The sequence below is a fragment of the Penicillium canescens genome (genome assembly GCF_028828765.1).
Source record: "Penicillium canescens strain IBT 15451 chromosome Unknown utg000007l_segment0_segment0, whole genome shotgun sequence".
Classification (NCBI taxonomy): domain Eukaryota; kingdom Fungi; phylum Ascomycota; class Eurotiomycetes; order Eurotiales; family Aspergillaceae; genus Penicillium; species Penicillium canescens.
In genome coordinates, this window is record NW_026703969.1 from 275,772 (window position 1) to 293,113 (window position 17,342).

At 48.9% G+C, this 17,342-nt stretch overlaps 4 protein-coding genes across 4 annotated transcripts; 1 reads left to right on the forward strand and 3 right to left on the reverse strand.

The window, feature by feature from the left end:
- Nucleotides 1-1,723: 1,723 nt before the first annotated feature.
- On the reverse strand, nucleotides 1,724-2,185 carry N7446_010548 (uncharacterized protein; the record flags this gene model as incomplete). The annotated part of the gene is made up of 1 exon (XM_058519291.1): nucleotides 1,724-2,185. One exon carries the CDS (start codon nucleotides 2,183-2,185, stop codon nucleotides 1,724-1,726), a length of 462 nt encoding a protein of 153 aa, XP_058368129.1.
- Nucleotides 2,186-10,703: 8,518 nt separating this feature from the next.
- Nucleotides 10,704-11,112, reverse strand: N7446_010549 (uncharacterized protein; the record flags this gene model as incomplete). Its single annotated transcript, XM_058519292.1, has 2 exons — nucleotides 10,704-10,884; nucleotides 11,084-11,112. 2 exons carry the CDS (start codon nucleotides 11,110-11,112, stop codon nucleotides 10,704-10,706), a joined length of 210 nt encoding a protein of 69 aa, XP_058368130.1.
- A 1,105-nt stretch (nucleotides 11,113-12,217) lies between these two features.
- N7446_010550 (DNA-binding domain-containing protein) lies at nucleotides 12,218-13,317 on the forward strand (the record flags this gene model as incomplete). The annotated part of the gene is made up of 2 exons (XM_058519293.1): nucleotides 12,218-12,563; nucleotides 12,719-13,317. The coding sequence occupies 2 exons, from the start codon at nucleotides 12,218-12,220 to the stop codon at nucleotides 13,315-13,317; spliced, it is 945 nt and encodes a 314-aa protein (XP_058368131.1).
- Nucleotides 13,318-15,883: 2,566 nt separating this feature from the next.
- On the reverse strand, nucleotides 15,884-16,803 carry N7446_010551 (uncharacterized protein; the record flags this gene model as incomplete). Its single annotated transcript, XM_058519294.1, has 2 exons — nucleotides 15,884-16,165; nucleotides 16,234-16,803. 2 exons carry the CDS (start codon nucleotides 16,801-16,803, stop codon nucleotides 15,884-15,886), a joined length of 852 nt encoding a protein of 283 aa, XP_058368132.1.
- Nucleotides 16,804-17,342: the final 539 nt, after the last annotated feature.

Consider the following 17,342-nt stretch of genomic DNA (forward strand, 5'->3'; position numbering starts at 1 on the left):
TCATGCCCAGAACCTATGCCTCGACGAACAAATCAGAGATATGATAGCTGGGACAGATCCTCTCAAAGGTGCAGTCCAGCCTCGATCCTATGATGAGAACAGATAAATAAATATTTTCATTATTGATTTATTTGAACGGCACTATATATGATCCAATATATCCAAGGAACAGAAATAAAGTCTTGCCTTCCCTAGTAGTCTTTTGAGCAGCTGACACTACTTAGCGGAGTGGGGCTGAAACCGAAGCAATATCTGCCTGTTTACTACCGCCGATTTTCTATCCTTGAAGTCATCACGTTCTCGTACAGGTTCGTGTCATGGTCCTGAAACATACCCGCTGGAGTTTTACGCTCAACTAGTTACGATACAATTTAAGGATTCACGTAAAACTGCAATCATTTTCGCCGGTAGGGTAATAAAATAGAGTCGGCGAGATCCAGGATTAAAACAGCTTACTGGTTTGCTGCCAGCCTCGAAACAATTCCACATGGTCTCTTGCATTGCAGCATCTCTATGCTGGATGGGTTATCGCACTAAAGTAGCTGTCGCTGACACTTTGGCCCTGCAGGAGAATCCCACTCCGTATCCTGATGCGGGCAGCAGTTGGTGGCCAATGTCTTACTAGCAAATACTAGCCAGCCACCAGCGTCTCCGTGAAACAGTCGACCTTAAGCAGTATTTTTCTAGAACTGGGGACTTACTGGCCCGAGCGCTTATTAATCCGACAGAAAATATTTCAAATGAGCATTCTCTACAATGTTGCTCAGTCATACATAGATTCTACAACTACCCTCAAGCACAACGACATTTCCTACAACACTAAAGAGCCCTTTGCTTTTCTTTGTAAGAATACTTATCTTTCAAGATCAAAGATGGTAAGAACTAATTCTTGTAAATCATTGAGTTCGTTTCTGACCATCATTAACTAAAAGATCAGGCTCCATGGCTCGCTGATGCCATTTTTCTTGGAAATGAGGAAGAATTGAAACCCCCGTAGAAACTACCCCAATCGACAATAATTCGTTACGAGGTACACCATTGATCGTGGCCGGAAGTGTAGGGCGGCTAGATTTAGTCCAGGTTCTTCTAAATAGAGGAGCCAAACCATATGCTGAACCGAGGCTGACAACGAGACGGACTTACACCAGGCAGCAGAAAGTAAGCTTGTAAGGCGCTCTGTTTGCTTGAGGGAAAGAGTCGCTGCGTCTAGGGCAGCTGCGGCGTCCAATCTGGCGCGGCACAGCTTCTCTGGTGACAAGCGAACTTCCATTGCCATAGAGTTCACCTGGATACTTAAGACTGCCACGCAGTTTCCTTGCTCGTCCTTCTTGGTGTTGAGAGGGACACGCAGGTAGTCGGTGAGTCCATTGTAGACCTCGTTGAAGGAAATGATAGAGTCGGACATTGAAGGAAGTCGAGTAATTACGCTTAAGTGGTCTAGGTAATATGAGGCATTGGAGTATCCAATGTAGAGCCTCCGCAAAGAGAATTAAGAGAAATGGGTCGGTTGCGAGACCGAAGGGCAGACAACATTCGACGTAAGTAAAATTGTTCCTGAAAGGCAAGGAGATGCTGGTTATCTTAGGCTCTAACCTGTCTGCACCGAAGTATCAAACGAGGGTTCTACCGCCTGTATTGCCACTTTATTGTTCGCTCAGTACAAGCTAGCTGGATCTTCTTCGCCGGAGACGAATAATTTCTTGGCTAGCAACTAGTCATCCTTCTAGCGCTGATCAATACCTGATATCAAATTTTTCTCCAAGAGAGAATCACGGACCAGATCCAAAAAATCCGTGTCAATGCAGGTCCACCAGTGCTCCCGGCCTAGGTACTGAAAAGCAGGTTTAGCGCGTTTCAGCATTCGATGCGCCTCATTGTAATCCTCAAGGCGAGCAGCAAGATCGCAGAGGCAGTAATCGATAACCATCTCCAGGAATCCGGTGACTTGATGATGTTCTCGGCAATATCGAACAGAAACTTGGAAGTCTTGCCACAGTTGCGTCGCTTTGACGATATTCACATCAAGGTACGCAATGATCACTCGGCCAAGAGAAACTCTCAGGTACTCGAGACGCGACGCCCAGTTCCTTGTCTTCAATTCTTTATACTCAGCATCCAGGCCGTCGTAAATCGATATCGCCTCTTCTAATTCAGAATGACGATGTCGGTCCACGTAGGCCTTCATGCCATGATCTACCACATGGCGGTGAAGGAGAGTCAATGTATACGTAAGACGGCCTTTCGTTCTCCCAGTAGACTGAATAGGAGTAGACACCGGGATAGGTTTCTGGTTGCCGCCCAATACGACTGGGACACTGGTTAAAAAGTCGTTGCGCCACCAACAAACCACCTCTTCCGGTTTAGAGGCCCACAGCAATGATATCCTCAAAGTCACTCCTCAGAACCATGGCATATCAGTAACGATGGAGGCTCTATTCAGAACTACAGCATAAATCAGCTCCGGGCAATGTAAGTCGAACGGGTAAAATCCATGGAGTGGTCGACCCACACTTTGGCCTTGGATGTGTTGCAACTTGCTAGGGTAAAGAAATGCGCCATTACAATACCATCATTATCTGTACCGGTCCAAAGTTTCCCTTTACACGGAGCAGTATTTGTTTTAGCGGGCGATGGATCTCGGTGAAGGAAAGTAAACAAGTTAATTCAAGAAGTCTATTTAAACACACAATCAATTGACACCCTCTGAAACAGCAGCTACGCGATGTAGTGCCATGTAGATGCGGTTTGCTTCCGATTTCAATCCAGCGGAATAGAGACAGGCCCAAAGATTCGTAAGTTCGGAGGGAAATTTTGCGAGTTCCGAAGGTTCCATAGGCCGACGAATATACTTTTCCCAAATCGTTTGGCAAATCTCCAGCTGCTTGAGCTTGTGCTCCGCAAAAAAAGGGAGGAGACACCGCGAAACTCCGAAAGAGAGAGTTGAATCATAATTCCATCTCGGCCGAGACAATAGTATTATCTGCCACTGGGCAAGGCCTGAGACGAATTTTTCCAGTCTCTCTGGTGGGGTTGGAATTTCGGAAGGAATTTCATGGCTGACATGGTTTCTGAGCGACACATTACTATCCAAACTCACGAACATCAATCGAGAAGCTACGCAATAGGTAGCTACTGCAGAGATAGCTGCGAGCTTGTCAAATGCGTGTGGTTGCTGTAAATAAGGAACCAGTCAGCTTCATAAGAGAGAGGAGCAAATGAAAGAGGCTTGACTGACATCCATCGTCGTTGGAACGTAGGCCAAGATAAGGCGCAAGTAGACAAGATCGATTCCATAAGATTATTGAGGACAGGTGGCCAATGAGATGGGACATTCCAATGGGAAATACACAGAGATGGTACTAACTTATATCAATATACACTGAGTATTTACACGACTAATTGCGTGTTATATGCATAGATCCCTCTAAATTCATACTCCCTGATTACAATTAGGTGGAACCCAATCATTTGGCAAGATTGGGGGAATCGAAGGGCCCATGACAGGCTAGCCACCCCTGTCAGCTTTGTAAAAGGCTAGGGATTATAAGTCTGGATCAGTGTATGCAAAACGCTGGGCTAAGACGATCGCATTGCCGCAAACCTACCTGTGTGGGGCTCAATACTTCGATTAGTGCATCCGACTGACCATGCCAAGCAAGGCTCCACAAAGCGGCTCCCGGGACTTTAGGTATCAGCTCCGTAATTACGAAAACTTTCAATACATCATATGATAGGTTCTATTCGGGACTGTTGCGTGAGAGCCCCTTGCGTCGGGCCCACGATATCCCGTGCTGGACATCGCACACAAATATCGCCTGGCCTTCCCCTCCCTCGAAAAGAACATCGCCGTTTCGAGGGAGAGCCGGGCTCTCTCCGCGACGGTTTCTTCAATAGTTCCTTTTACAATGGTGCGTCATAGTTCGGTGGCCCCCAGTCTAACCCCTGGGGGACAGACCACCCTGGGCTCCTCGATCTATCCACCAGAGTACATATGGAATTCCCTCTCCGACTCCCAGCAGGACTCATTCATCTCTACTGTGTCCGCGTCCCTTGTTGCGGGCGACGGGCAGCGCAAGCGCCCACGTTTAGACCTCACTGCGGAAGAGGATGCTGACGAAGTGGAATGGTTCTCTTCCACCGCCGCATTTGTGACCTTGCTAGGGCATATAAATGGCAGGACTGTATCCTGCAAATGGCCCTGGACCACCACCAGATGGTCGTCGATAAAGGCGACCTCACCGTTTCTCTTAGCGATTGGGAAATTGGGAAAGCCCTCGAAAGCTCCTACCTTCGCCCGGACAACGTGCTCCCAGCAAAGACAGCGCCGGCTACCCCAACCACACGGTCAACGCGCTCTACCGCTGCCCCAAATAATGACACTGTCATTTGTGAAAAATTCAACTCTTCTGCTGGCTGCCACTGGCGAACATGCCACCGAAGACACGTCTGCTCTAAGTGCGGCAACGACCATTCCGTGACAAGCTGCAAAGTAAAACCAGTGAGTTAGGAGCACGCCGGGGTCGGCCCTGGTATAGGTCAAACCTTGTCGCCACCAACTAGCTGGCCAGCCCCGCGTCCCAACACTTCTATTCAGTTTGAGGTCTTCGACCCTTCCCTCCCGCCTCTGCGTGATTCCGCTTCTCCCTTCATTGCTTCGGCGTGGAAAACCCTCCTCGAACGCTATCCTGGCAACCTAGGGACTATCTGCAGCGGCATCCTTACATTCGGCTGCCGCCTCGGTTGTACGATCCAGCCAAGATACCGTCGAACTCCTAATCACCGCATCGAGGAACACTCTCTTATCACCCAGAAGCTCTCTGATGACCTATTATGTCGTCGGGTGCAACCATCTACTGGCCCCGTCGTTGTTTCCCCACTAGGGCTGGTGCCTAAACACGACGGGAGCTGGCGCCGTATCCATGATCTTTCCTACCCGCCGGGTCGCAGTGTCAACGAGTCCATCCCCGACGCTGCTTCTACTATACAATACATATCTATGGATAACATCTTCGATCTCATACGCACGTCTGGACGAGGATGCTATATCATCAAACGCGACATCAAGGATGCCTTCCGTAATATCCCAGTCGCCCCCGCTGACCGGCCCCTCCTAGCCTTCTCATGGGATAGCAAGACATACATGGAGTGCTGCCTCCCATTCGGCCTTTCAACGGCACCCTTCATCTTTAACCTTTTTGCTGAGGGCCTTAACTGGCTCCTAACCGCTTACTTGCCTTTGGCCTCTATCGCTCATTACCTTGACGATTTCATCGTTATTTTTCCTTCCTCCGTGGGAGGTCTCTCTAAAGCCCTTACCGCTTTCAATAGCGCATATATTCCTCTCACGGATGCGTTAGGCATCCCACGGAATGACTCGAAAGACGCCGCGGGTACCGTGGTCAGTGTCCTTGGGGTCGAAATCGACACGACACTTCTGCAGGCCCGTATGCCTCGCGATAAGCTAGCACGCGCATCTTCCGAAGCCGCGTCGCTACTACAGCTAGATCGTGTCTCGCATAAAGCTTTGCAACGTGTAGTCGGTTTCCTCCAACACTGCTCAATAGTTATCCGTCTCGGCAGAGCCCGCCTTCAGTCGCTCTACAGCGATCTCGCATCCTTCCCGCCTCACCAGCGCTCCGTCCGCCGCCTATCCCATGATAGCCGCGGGGATCTCGCGTGGTGGAGGGACACTCTCCCGTTATTTAACGGCATCCATTTCTTCGAGAAGAGCCGCCCCCTAGTTGCCCTCTACACAGACGCGTGCGACTCAGGTCTGGGCCTCTTCTTCTTCTATGCGCCCTCATGGGACTCCGCCAGGGACTGGATGTCTGCAGCGCCTCACCTGCCTTCCACCCATGCGGCTATTGTGGACGCCTCCTCCGCCTGCGGCGACGTGGCCCACATTAACATTAAGGAGGTCTCTGCGATCCTGCAGGCCTTCCTCATACACAGCCCCCATTGGGCTCATCATCGTGTCCTCGCTTTCACGGACAGCGCCGTCGCGTTTCATGGCCTGTCTAAGCAGGCACTCCGTGGGCCGGCTCATCGCTCTCTGCTCATGCTTTTCAGCATAGCAGCCGCCCTTGACATCGAAGTCCAGCCACACTGGCTTCCTTCATCGGAGAACCTACTAGCTGATGCACTGTCCCGTTCCGATTATAGGATCATCGCTGATATTTGCCCACAGTTGACGAGCTCCTTTCCCTTGCTCCGCCAGCCTGGTTCTCTCGACAGCCTATTTTCGTGAATGCTGGCCATGCAAAGTTGGTCTGGAATGGCCTTGCAGAGGGAACCAGAAGAGGCTATCGCTCTGCGCAGCGCTCGTACACCCGTAGCTGCGCTATTATCGGAGTGCAGCCCTGGCCAGCCACTGCCCCGTCGATCTGCACTTGGCTTACGGAACGCCTGCTGGGCGCGGGTAGTTCCCCACCTGTGAAGCCCGATTCAGCTATGTCTGAGCTCTCGGCTCTCCGCGCGTATCACATCGATAACGGTCACCTGACACAATTTTTGACCTCCACGCAAAGCATTTTCGTCGCATGATCGATGGCGCTCGTCGGCTGCAACCGCCCCGCCAAAAGCGGATTCGCAACCCAATCTCACGCGCCTCAGTCATAACCCTTTCAGGGAATATCTCACATATCCCTGCCCAACCGCTGGGGCTCTCAGCGGCCCAGAAAAATGACCTTAATCTTGCCGTGGCCGCCCGCGTTGCCTTCGCTGGATTCCTTCGGGTCGGGGAATTTACATACTCAGCTGCCGACCTTAGAAACACTCAAGTCTTCGCTGCTACTAAGTTAACCCGGGCGGATATCAGGTTCTCCCCCACCATGGACCACGTCCTCCTTACCTTGAAGAGAAGCAAGACCGACCGAAACCACGAAGGTGTCAATGTTGTCCTTGCAGCAACAAACGACGCAGCCTGCCCCGTCGAAGGCCTTTCTAAGCTATTCCTCCACGACTCACAGCCTATGTCTGCCCCCTTGTTTACGCTCTCCTCTGGCCCCTTCACCTCATCCGCCTTCCAACGTGCGGTTATCTCTAAGCTCAACCGCGCCGGGGAAGATACCACGGGACTTAAGGGTCACAGTTTCAGAAAAGGGGCAGCACAGCACGCCCACAACGCAGGCTTAAGAAATGACCACATCCAAGCCCTCGGGAGATGGTCATCCGAAGCCTTCCGCCTTTACTTCACAACACCTACGACAACACTGTACGCCTGGAACCGTCAATTCCAGACCGGTCATCCAACGCCGGTCTCATCTTCCATACCACCAGCCCCTCCACCGTCCTCTTTTGGCCCACCGGGTCATTTGGGCCCGCCTGCAGCCCTCACGGCGCTGTAGCCCTCCGTCAACGAGGCCTACATCGCCAGTGTTCAGACCGCAGGTGCCCCGTGCGGGCCAAAATATCTCATCCGTCTCCATTTGTGCCAGTGTAGCAATGGTTAGAATAGAATTCATCGAATTAAATCCTGGGGAAACGGTGGGAAAGGACAACCAGGCAGAGGGATCTGATGCCGCGCTTGTTACGCTTGGAACACTGGTATGAAATGAGGACCCACCACCAAACCACCTCCTCCCTTCCTTTCACACGCCCCTGCCGCCGGCTGAGGGCTAGATCAAGTCCATCATTTCCAGGATGAGTTCATGCAACCGCAACGCACATCACACATCTATTTCCATCTAGTCTTGTGCGCTTTAACTAACGGAGTCTGCGCATTGATCGTTTACTTGATCTCTAATATATATTTGTATATATCCCGTGCACTCATTTTTCTTTTCTATGGAGCAACCTCTATAAGCTGCCCCTTCCAACCAGTTCACAATCGGTTGAGTTACGGTCACTTTTGTGTCTGGAAAAACGTCATAGATTCATATCCGATTGACCATGGATTTTCCTCCGTCAAATTTTGCCCAACTACTGCCAGATAGCAATATACCAGGTCTCAATGCCAACGGCAACTGGTTGGTATCCAATGCAAATGGGCATTGGATTGAGACGCATCATCCATACCAAAGCGCTGCTTTCATCAACCCCGGTAGGGATTTCCTCCACAATCTTTCATTGAGATTCCGGAACCAAGGGACGTTTAGAGAGACTGATGCTCGCAAAAGATCAAGTGAACCCGTCAACCCTGCCCAGTTCGAATGCCTCACAACTTACGTATCCGCCAGTACACTATCCATTTTACTTCCATCCACCGCCGCCAGATAGAAGACTTGGCGTAACTTTCAATCTTGCCAACCCGCATCAAAACCGTCCAATTCACCTGCCCCTTCACATCACACTGATAACTGGACAACGTGGTCAGCCTTATGGGCAGCAGAACTCGCGGCTTTATACTGGCTCCTTGAACGAAATGCCACCTGTTTCCCAAAACCGCACAGGGGATATCCGTAGGATTTCATGGACTTCAAGCCCTGGCGCGACTCTAAAGTCAACGAGTCCGCAGCCTGCCTCTGTGCAGCCTCCTGGGCCGTCCTCTTCAACCCAATTGAAGAGACGCCGTGGAGAAGTGGCGCACACCTGTGTGAAATGTAGCAGGTGTTTCGGAAGACACTCAGATTTGAGGCGTCACGTTCGCATCCGTAAGCAACTGCCAATTGTCCAAAAACTTGCTATACTGACTCGATCATTATCAGACACCGGAGAAAAGCCATTTATTTGCCCGTGTGGGTTGGCATGTTCTAGAAAAGACGCACTGAAGCGCCACATCAGCACGTCACACCGAGATGGGCTCACTTCGCCAAGCGGGCCACTCAAACCAATAGTTCAGGCTATTTTCAAGCCCCAAGCCCAGAACAACAATGCTTTTCTTGATATTGCCCGGAATGGCCTGACTCAGGCTGTTGCTAAACCGTCCTATCGTGTCATCCATGTTGAAGAGGGTCGGACACAGACAAAATCCGTGGCTGACTTCAAAGACCCATTTTGTATAGAATGGCAAGTATGGTCGTTGCAGGGAGTGCCACTGTAAGTCTTTTGCTTTCGACAGGTTCAAACCATGTTAATCAAGATTAGGAGTGATATATTTACTCATCGGGTGAAGTTGACAGAAGATAAAATCGTTGAGACTGAGAGAGCGATACATCCATGGCTGTTGGAGCCATGCATGGCCGACAGCTTGAAAAAGGACCCGGTTGTGGGAAAACCAAGGGTGATCGTTAAAGAAGGGTATGTCTCTAGTTTACCATCACAGACATCATTTACTAACTACAAATGCCAGCTCTACTGCCAATGACTGCTTGTGGGTAAGCTATTCTCACACATCCTGCGCTGTTCTAATAAAATAAAGAGCATTTTCAATACGAGCAGCAACAATACTCGTACCAACGGGGTGTGAAGATAAAGCACCGGTCACGGTTAAAGCCGACTTTTCAAAATGGATTCCAATTGTGATCATGGAGGACAGTACAGCCTCAAGACCTCCATTGGTAGTTGCACCTAATGAGGAAGTCTCTCTGTCCATGACCAGAACAGGCACGCTAAAGAACCCGGCGACTGTTCACTTGGATAGAGCAAGTCATCCACAGAGCAGCTTCATTTACAAGGCAATCCCAGACCCAGATGACGAACTTAATGATCCTGCCTGACCAAGGCCTACCTTGGACTGATTATAGATTGAGAAGATTCCAGGGGGTGACCGTCAAGTTGTCATAGAGATGCTTCGAAAAACCGGTATAGCTTGCAAGGGCACTTTTTACGCAACAGTCTTTGCGACTTTGAGTGACCAGGCATGCACAAGCGCTTTGAGAGCATGGGTGCACACACCTACAGCTTTACCACAGGACTGTGGTATGCTGGCCAGCCGGACTCACTTGTTCATCAAGTCATTAATTGCAGAAAACCGGAGACATACCCTTTCGGTGGTATTTCAAAGCAGCTGCATTAAAAAGCTCGAAGGAGATATTGCAGGCCTGAAAATGGCACCGATAGGTAAATGGAGGATCTGCCTTTGCTTGTGGTTAATAAAGCTGGAAATTCCCATCAGGGCAAGCTGAAAAGTGCGCCATACTCTTGATCTGCGCGTAAATGTTGCTGACAACTAGCAGAATTCATCTCGCATATCCCTAATCTATGAGATTAATCAGCAGCAATGGAAGATGTTTTGCCAGTGTTCTACCCTGGTTTGGGAGTAGAAGCGCAAAGCCGTTTACAGCTTCATCTATCTGGGAGTGCTTCGTTGCAACAAAGGTTGCCGTCAAACGGTACTTCTTGTTTCTGCAGATTGAGCGAATGTTTGTGTATTGTTGTTCCAGGGAGTCCACTACTCGAGAATCGCATTTCCGAGACATAGACTTCAATGGGCTATGGATGTTATCATTTTAAATAAATTTGTACCAATTCTGTGCTTTGCTTGATGGCTGGTGGGGTTTGAGGTCACAGCCTCGAAGCTCTTGTTTGAAATAGTGCCTTTTCATATCTAGCTTTCCGGTTGTATTCTATGCGTCAATTCTGTTTCAATTCTTCACCACGAAAGAAGATTGTAATGTGAAAAAACATCAGAAATTATTATAGGACTAAATTTAGTAAAGCGCTCTAGGTTGGCGAATTTCCCTTGCATTCAGGGTAAGAATTGAACTATTCTTGTCACCCATCTTGATTATCAAACACGAAAAAGTCCGTAGAATAGAACATTTGAAATCCTTGAATACTGCCTTCTGAACACGTCAACGAAGATACAGGCAGTCCGATTCATATCAACGGTCCCTACAGAAGAACGCAATAAAGCTCTTTGGGTCCATATTTCCGTTGGCGAGTTTGCTGTTGTTTTTGACAGAACCACCCTCAAGGCTATGTTTTCCGACTGAGCCAGTTCTCTTGCCATCGATAACGCTACCGTTAATTACTTGCGAGCTACCATCGATTTTGGTGGCCTTGCTAGAGTGATCTGTAGCTGCATATCTGATTAGCTACTGCATCAGAAAACGTGTAGGCAAATCAGAGAGTGGCGGGAATGGTGGTGGTACCTCGGCTATCTTTCTGGTTGTTTTTACCTGGGGCAAGACCTGACGGCGGACACTGGTTAAACAACTCAAAAATTAGTGCAAATTCGAGAATAGGCAAGGAAAAAACTTACCGTAGACTACGCAAGTAACCGTCTCCCATCTGTTTTCTGGTGGGATGTGATTGACGATCTACGATTGTGGTCACGAGGACTTTGGAGCGTGATTTCAGTCATATTGATGAATCAGTCTGAGAATGGATGAGCAAGTTGGGATTTGATTTGTTCCTTGAGTTGGTGCAGAAATGGGAGTGGACGGAGAATTCCCTGCTTTTATGGCGGACTCTAACCCCTGGTAAATACGAGGTATGCCGTAAAATTCCTGCAAGTTTCATTTAATAGGCTGAAAATAGCTGCGTAGTCAATGCCCGTAGTGACCAGTGAAAAGGCTTGGCCGGTGGAACCAACAGTATATGCGAAGCGAAGGTTCAGACCACGGAATTGTCGGCTACCTCGGACCCCTTGGTTAGGAAACAGCCTTTGGCGGGCCCATCTATATCCTGAATGGGCATAGCACTGAGATTTATCGCATTGGATTACCCTCACTAAAGTCGTGCTATCCGGCAGGGGGTAGAGCCGGTTCGCGGACAGAGCGGCCTTCCCTGTTTACCCCACACAGCCTTCGCACAGGGTAGCATTCCCATTCTTCTCGTGAAACCAAGCCTCGAGGTACTCCAGAAAACCGACTTGTCCTTGGCATTGGGGCGGCTTCAGCCACGACAAAGGCCCTAGTATGCAAGCATGACCAATAGCGACCAACTTGCTGGTGGATAACATCAGTTGATCTGCTACTTGGACAAACAGAAGGTTTCTACCGAGGATTTGGAATCAGTCTCGGTATCTCCGATTATCCTATCTGGGCAAGAGCAGACTACAGTATCTCCGACCGGGTCCACCATGACCTGTATCTTAAATTGTGCGCCCGTCCTTCATGGACAGCTATGCTCACTAGCTCAGCCAAATGACGTTTATGCATCTCGCGGAAATGTCACGCCTCCTTTGACAACATCGTCTCTCATGTCTCCCTGTACAGCACTACTTGTCTGTTCGCTATCTTCTTAATTGGATTGAATCTCAACAATGCCCCTGTGTTCCCAATAAAGGAGTGAGTCATCGTTCGGATTGGTATTATCCCTGGAGAGCTCGGGAACTACGGACTCGGAAACATTTCGGTCTCCAGATGACAGTTTCAATCATTCATAACTTGCAATGGAACTACCGAATCTCGACCCCTGGACGCCTACGGAAACGGATGCTATGTACGATTTGCAAGTACCGCCGCCATATATATCGATGCCTCACTCAATGAATTACTTGGCGCCATCACAATTGCAAGCTCCCATCCCAATAAGTTCGTCGACCGTCTACGAATCATTTGCTTCCCCGAATCGGGCCCCAATATCGGCCCTACCCTCGTCGCTGGCGCGTGCGTCTCACTCTTGCAAGAGACCTGCTGCCGAATCAACACCTCCTGGGTTGCTTACCGACGAATACCGACGAATGATATGCTTATACCACGAGCAAAACAAGGCAGCGAAACAGACTGAAATTGGAGGTTAGTATGGTATATTTGCGTTATTGCAATATGTTGACACGGAGAAATGAATAGCCTTATTCGGAGTGGAAAGAAGGTAAGCTAGGAATATTTTTAGAACATTTCTGTACCCCGATGTACCCTGACATGACGCTATAGCACTGTTTCAAAAATAGTCAAGCGGAAAGAAAGATATCTCGTCATCAACAACCGCGGCCAGCCTCCAGAAAACCGAACTAAGGGGCGTGTTCCTGACCTTAAATCGGCGCTTTCGAACTTGGTAAAGCAATACCAAAGAAGCAAAATTCCAATAGATGACAAGATACTCATGGATAAGGCGCTTGCTTTTGCCCACGCCTGCAGTCTTACCGAAGGCAGCGGAGTATTGGACAAGAACTGGCTGGAGAAATTTAAGTCGGAAAACAAGATGTTATTTGCCCACAACCGGCCTTGCACGAAGGATGGCCAAGCAAGGCGCACCCAGCCGCAATGCATCAACTCGAATATAATAACCAGAAACATGAACGATGTTTCGCCAATCAGTGTCCGTGAACCTCCTTCGAATGATCAGGCACGACGTGCCATGGAGCTCGTAATAGACTATTTCGACAAGATCGGGAAAGTGTCTCCCCAGGAACGTGTGAGCATTGGCAGAGTTATGGAACGTCTCGAAAACGACCACAGGATGTTCCGCGTGAGGGATAACTGGTGTGTCCAACCCTCGGGGGAGGTTCCCCTTGGTCTTGATGCTACGCTTCCTACCAATTTGTTTTAGCGTATCATTTGCGATGGCTGTTCTTTTCATAGATGTAAGCCTTGCGTAAGTTTCTTTCCAGCTCAATAAATCTTGCTCTTCACTTAAATAAACATTCCAACTTCGCGTCCACCCAACCTGAAGCCCCAGAAATACTAGTATCTCATAAGGTATAATGCACAACAAAGCGGATTGTCAGTCCCGAGAAGAGGCTATATATCTTTCCAAGAACACAATGACAGTTCGTTCGTATTCCGTAATATATACATTGAGTACAAACAATCCCCCATTCTTGCACAGGCCCGTACAGACCTCTGTCCATAATTGTGATCTTCATCATGGGGGCATTTGTATAGAATTTGTTGCCGATATCTTTGCAAAACCTACAGAGGCGGTAGGATGATATACAAGCATCTTCTCGGGGCTTAATCATACTGTTGCACCGTGCAATGTATTCTCCGTGGGGGACACCAGAATCTGTTGCTGTTTCGGGGGTCTGCTGGTCGAGGGGTGGTTAGATTGGGAGAGGATAGAGAATAATGAAAGACCGTGTTTATCTGCTGTAGATTTGGCCACAAGGTGCTAGCTGTGGAGTCGCAATTGCCCATTCTCGCCTCCTGGCGGTTCAATACGTCGAAGCACCATAGTCGCAAGTAGGACACCTTTGGAAAGTGGGTAGAGTTAAACACTCCAGAAGCTCTTCCAATGGATTAGAACTTGGTTCGAAAGTCAGGTGAAGCTGAGCTCAAAATGAAGCGTGGGCGAGTAAGGAAACTGGAGTGAGGAAAAGCGTGGAATCCGACCCGCTCTGCCTCAACTAGCCACTCAGACACTGGATTTGTGCTACAGTCACCGGTGAAATGGGATAGCCCGTAAATACCTGCATGGGGCCCCCTGGGTACCATTTCTACCATTGGAAGGCTGGGAATGCTGGTCATCACTGGCCGGAGAACCGCAAGCAAGCTATCTCTAGCCATCACTGCTGAACACAGCCAATTTGGCGTTGCAATATTATCCAATGGCGGCACCATGCTGGCCTTGCTCAGTTGGCCCTTGGTGTTTGAAGCCCACTCAGTTGGGTATGTGCATGCTCCCCTAGGTGCTTTACTGACCCAAGCAAATATCCAGCCGCATTGCCTACTGTTTCAACGGCGTCCTCGGTCAAAACTGGGAATGAGTCTAATTTCCTCAGGTCGATTACTTCGGAGCAATACCGGCTCAAAGCAGCGTCTCATCCACTCCAGGATGGAGGATAGAAGGCAGGCTATGTGCTACAACCGGCTCATTCTGTCGATGTAAAGGAGTAAGTATTGTGTTTCAAGGGTTGCGAGATCCGCCTCCAGTTGATCTTCCAGCCTGGGCAACCCGTATTCTCCTTCACACGCCACGCCAGTGAAGCTGCTTGTTGCCATTCTATCTGATACCTGATTCCACCATGCTCATTCTCTTTTCCTCTAAACCAGGTCGACCATGATCAGGCATCAGGGCACGGTTCCATGTTTGGCTCAGCCTTCTTCCTACAACTATCGTTAAGGAGTTGGAAGATTGGTGAGACTCGCCCCGTTAGCATTCACCTCCGACCGCCGAAGCGACCCCCATCGACCGAAGCAACTCCCCAGATGTGACCTGCGCTGTTGCTTCTCTCCGCTGCACTTCTACCTTCTGCAATACACAGTCAAAATCAATCGATCCAGTGCGATATATGTGTCGGTGCTGGTTATCCCGAAACCAACCGCCTATCTGGCTCTACACGGATTACGATGAGTATGCAACTCAATAGAGCTAGGTCATATTGGGGATATTAAGGGAAACACTACAATTGGTTTGATTGCTGGAACACACAGAACTGGTAGGTGATGTATGGGGCAAACTATGAGTGAGATTTTGAGAACAGGCGCAACGCGTAAAATGGCTACGATTTTTTTGGTCGCATCTCATATGTACCTGCAGCTAGACTAGGTCTTATTGGTTCTTTTCAGGCTAGCCAGTCCACGAGGTATATATTCTGCCTATCATTGCCAAACAGATACTCCCCAAACTCTAGCGCGTCTCTAGATACCCTAGTCTACGAATGCGAGCCATCTCTATTACTGCCAGTTGGGCAAAACGGGCACGTCGCAAAGATTCCTCCTCGATATCTGCAAGTCAAATTACGATGGACAGAGCAACTTGATGGACAGAATGAGAATATGACCATTCATGCCCGCATAAACGTTGCTTTGAAGTTGGACAAGTCGAAAATTGATGGACACGTGGAACGACCTAAACACCGAGCGAATAATTGTCTTCATGTAGATAGTAAATGATCCGTCGAAATGAAGCGCCAGTCTTGATTTCGGCTTAGTATTAAAATATTTCTTCAAAAGAAGTTCCGAGATCGTTATAACAGGATTATGACTTGAGTAACCTCAGCTTGCCAACAGGCAGCTACAGAACGCTTAATTAATATCAAACTCGCTACCATCTGGAAAGTATTGACTGGAACAGCGGAGCCGATTTTTGCTCCATATGAGGCTCATGCAGGTCATAGAATTAGAAGAACATACATCAACGCGGTGCTTTGTTTTAAGAGCAGAGGCTTTCAGTTCTAGGCAGATATACACGGAAGGGAAGCGTCAAAGTCTTGTGTCCAGCTCATCGTGGAGGAGTGCGTATATGTTTGCTGGAAACGTGCAGCAAGACCACTCAGAATTTCGAACATATCTCCCAGGTTGCATGAGTTCTCTTTGAACAGTTGTTGAATGGGGCCTGCTATGAATGAAAGGCGGGGCGTATCAGACAGGGGCATGTTGTTTTCCACGTCAGGTTGAAAGACCATGAGACATTTGGCAAGGGTTTGATGAGCAAATGGACTTAGTGTCCGAAGATGCTGTAAGACTTAGCCAGCTGGCCCTGAAATATGCGGGTATATTGCGCTGAAGATCTTGGATCACTAACCTTCTCCACCGTTGAATAGAGAGTGATTTCCTTCGGGTATTCCTTCATATGTTCCAGGAAAAGAACCCCAAGGGCCCTGTGTTGCTGAAGAAACCATTCTACTGATGGTGCTTCATACCCAAGGGCGGCGCGAACAATGTCTTCGAAAGCTATCTGTCTGAACTGGAAGTGACTTTCCGCTTCGATATCCAGGGCGATTGTTTGAACGTCTGATAAGTCTTCTGGTGCAGGGGGAAACCAGCGCCACGGAGTCAACTGAGGAGGTGCAGGTATCGATCGACGTAGGATCTCTCTCACTTTCTCATGATTCGACAGTTCAGAAAGGGAGTGATTCTCAGAGGTCTCTGGTATGGCAGCGAGGAACGAATTGAGTACACTCAGAGGGCGTCTCTCCAGTATGTACTGTACATATTCCATATCGCGAAAGAAGCCGAAGCGAAGTCCCTGGAAAATGGCTTCGATGTCATAAGCCGACAGCGTGATGGCTGCATATTCTTCCCACCATCGATCCCGCACAAAGAATCGAGGGGTCTCCAACTTTGACAGGAAGATATTGGGAGATGATGCCATCAAATTAGGAGCATGACTGGGAAGGTTGTGCACCATACTGGATTACCTCGGGAAACAAAATTATCGTTTTATCGAGGACGGGGAATGAATACGAATTCGAAGCCACCTTCAGACATAGTATATATCCGCCTTTATCTTACCGCTAGTATTACCGTGCGTATTGCAAAGAGCGGTCACCCCTGCATGTTCTGGCATTGCGAACTTGGTTGTGGTGGGGCCAGAATGAGGGCTGGGTTATGCGGGGGTGATTGGGTCACTGCCTACGCGCCAGACAGCACCGCTACCAGCAGCAAGTGGTGATCCTGACGCGCTTTGACTGCTGCAAATGAGGTACCGTTGGGAGACTTGGAAGACCAATCCATACGCTAAGGCCGTGTGGGTGGCAACTCTTGGCTCACCTTTCTTACATGTGTTGTAGTTCAAAGGAAGATTGAATTGTACTGAACTAGAGGGAATAACTGAGGCTATATATACACAAAGAGTAGATCAAGTTGATTGGAAATCAACTTGTTTCTTCGTATAGACACCTCGGGATTAAT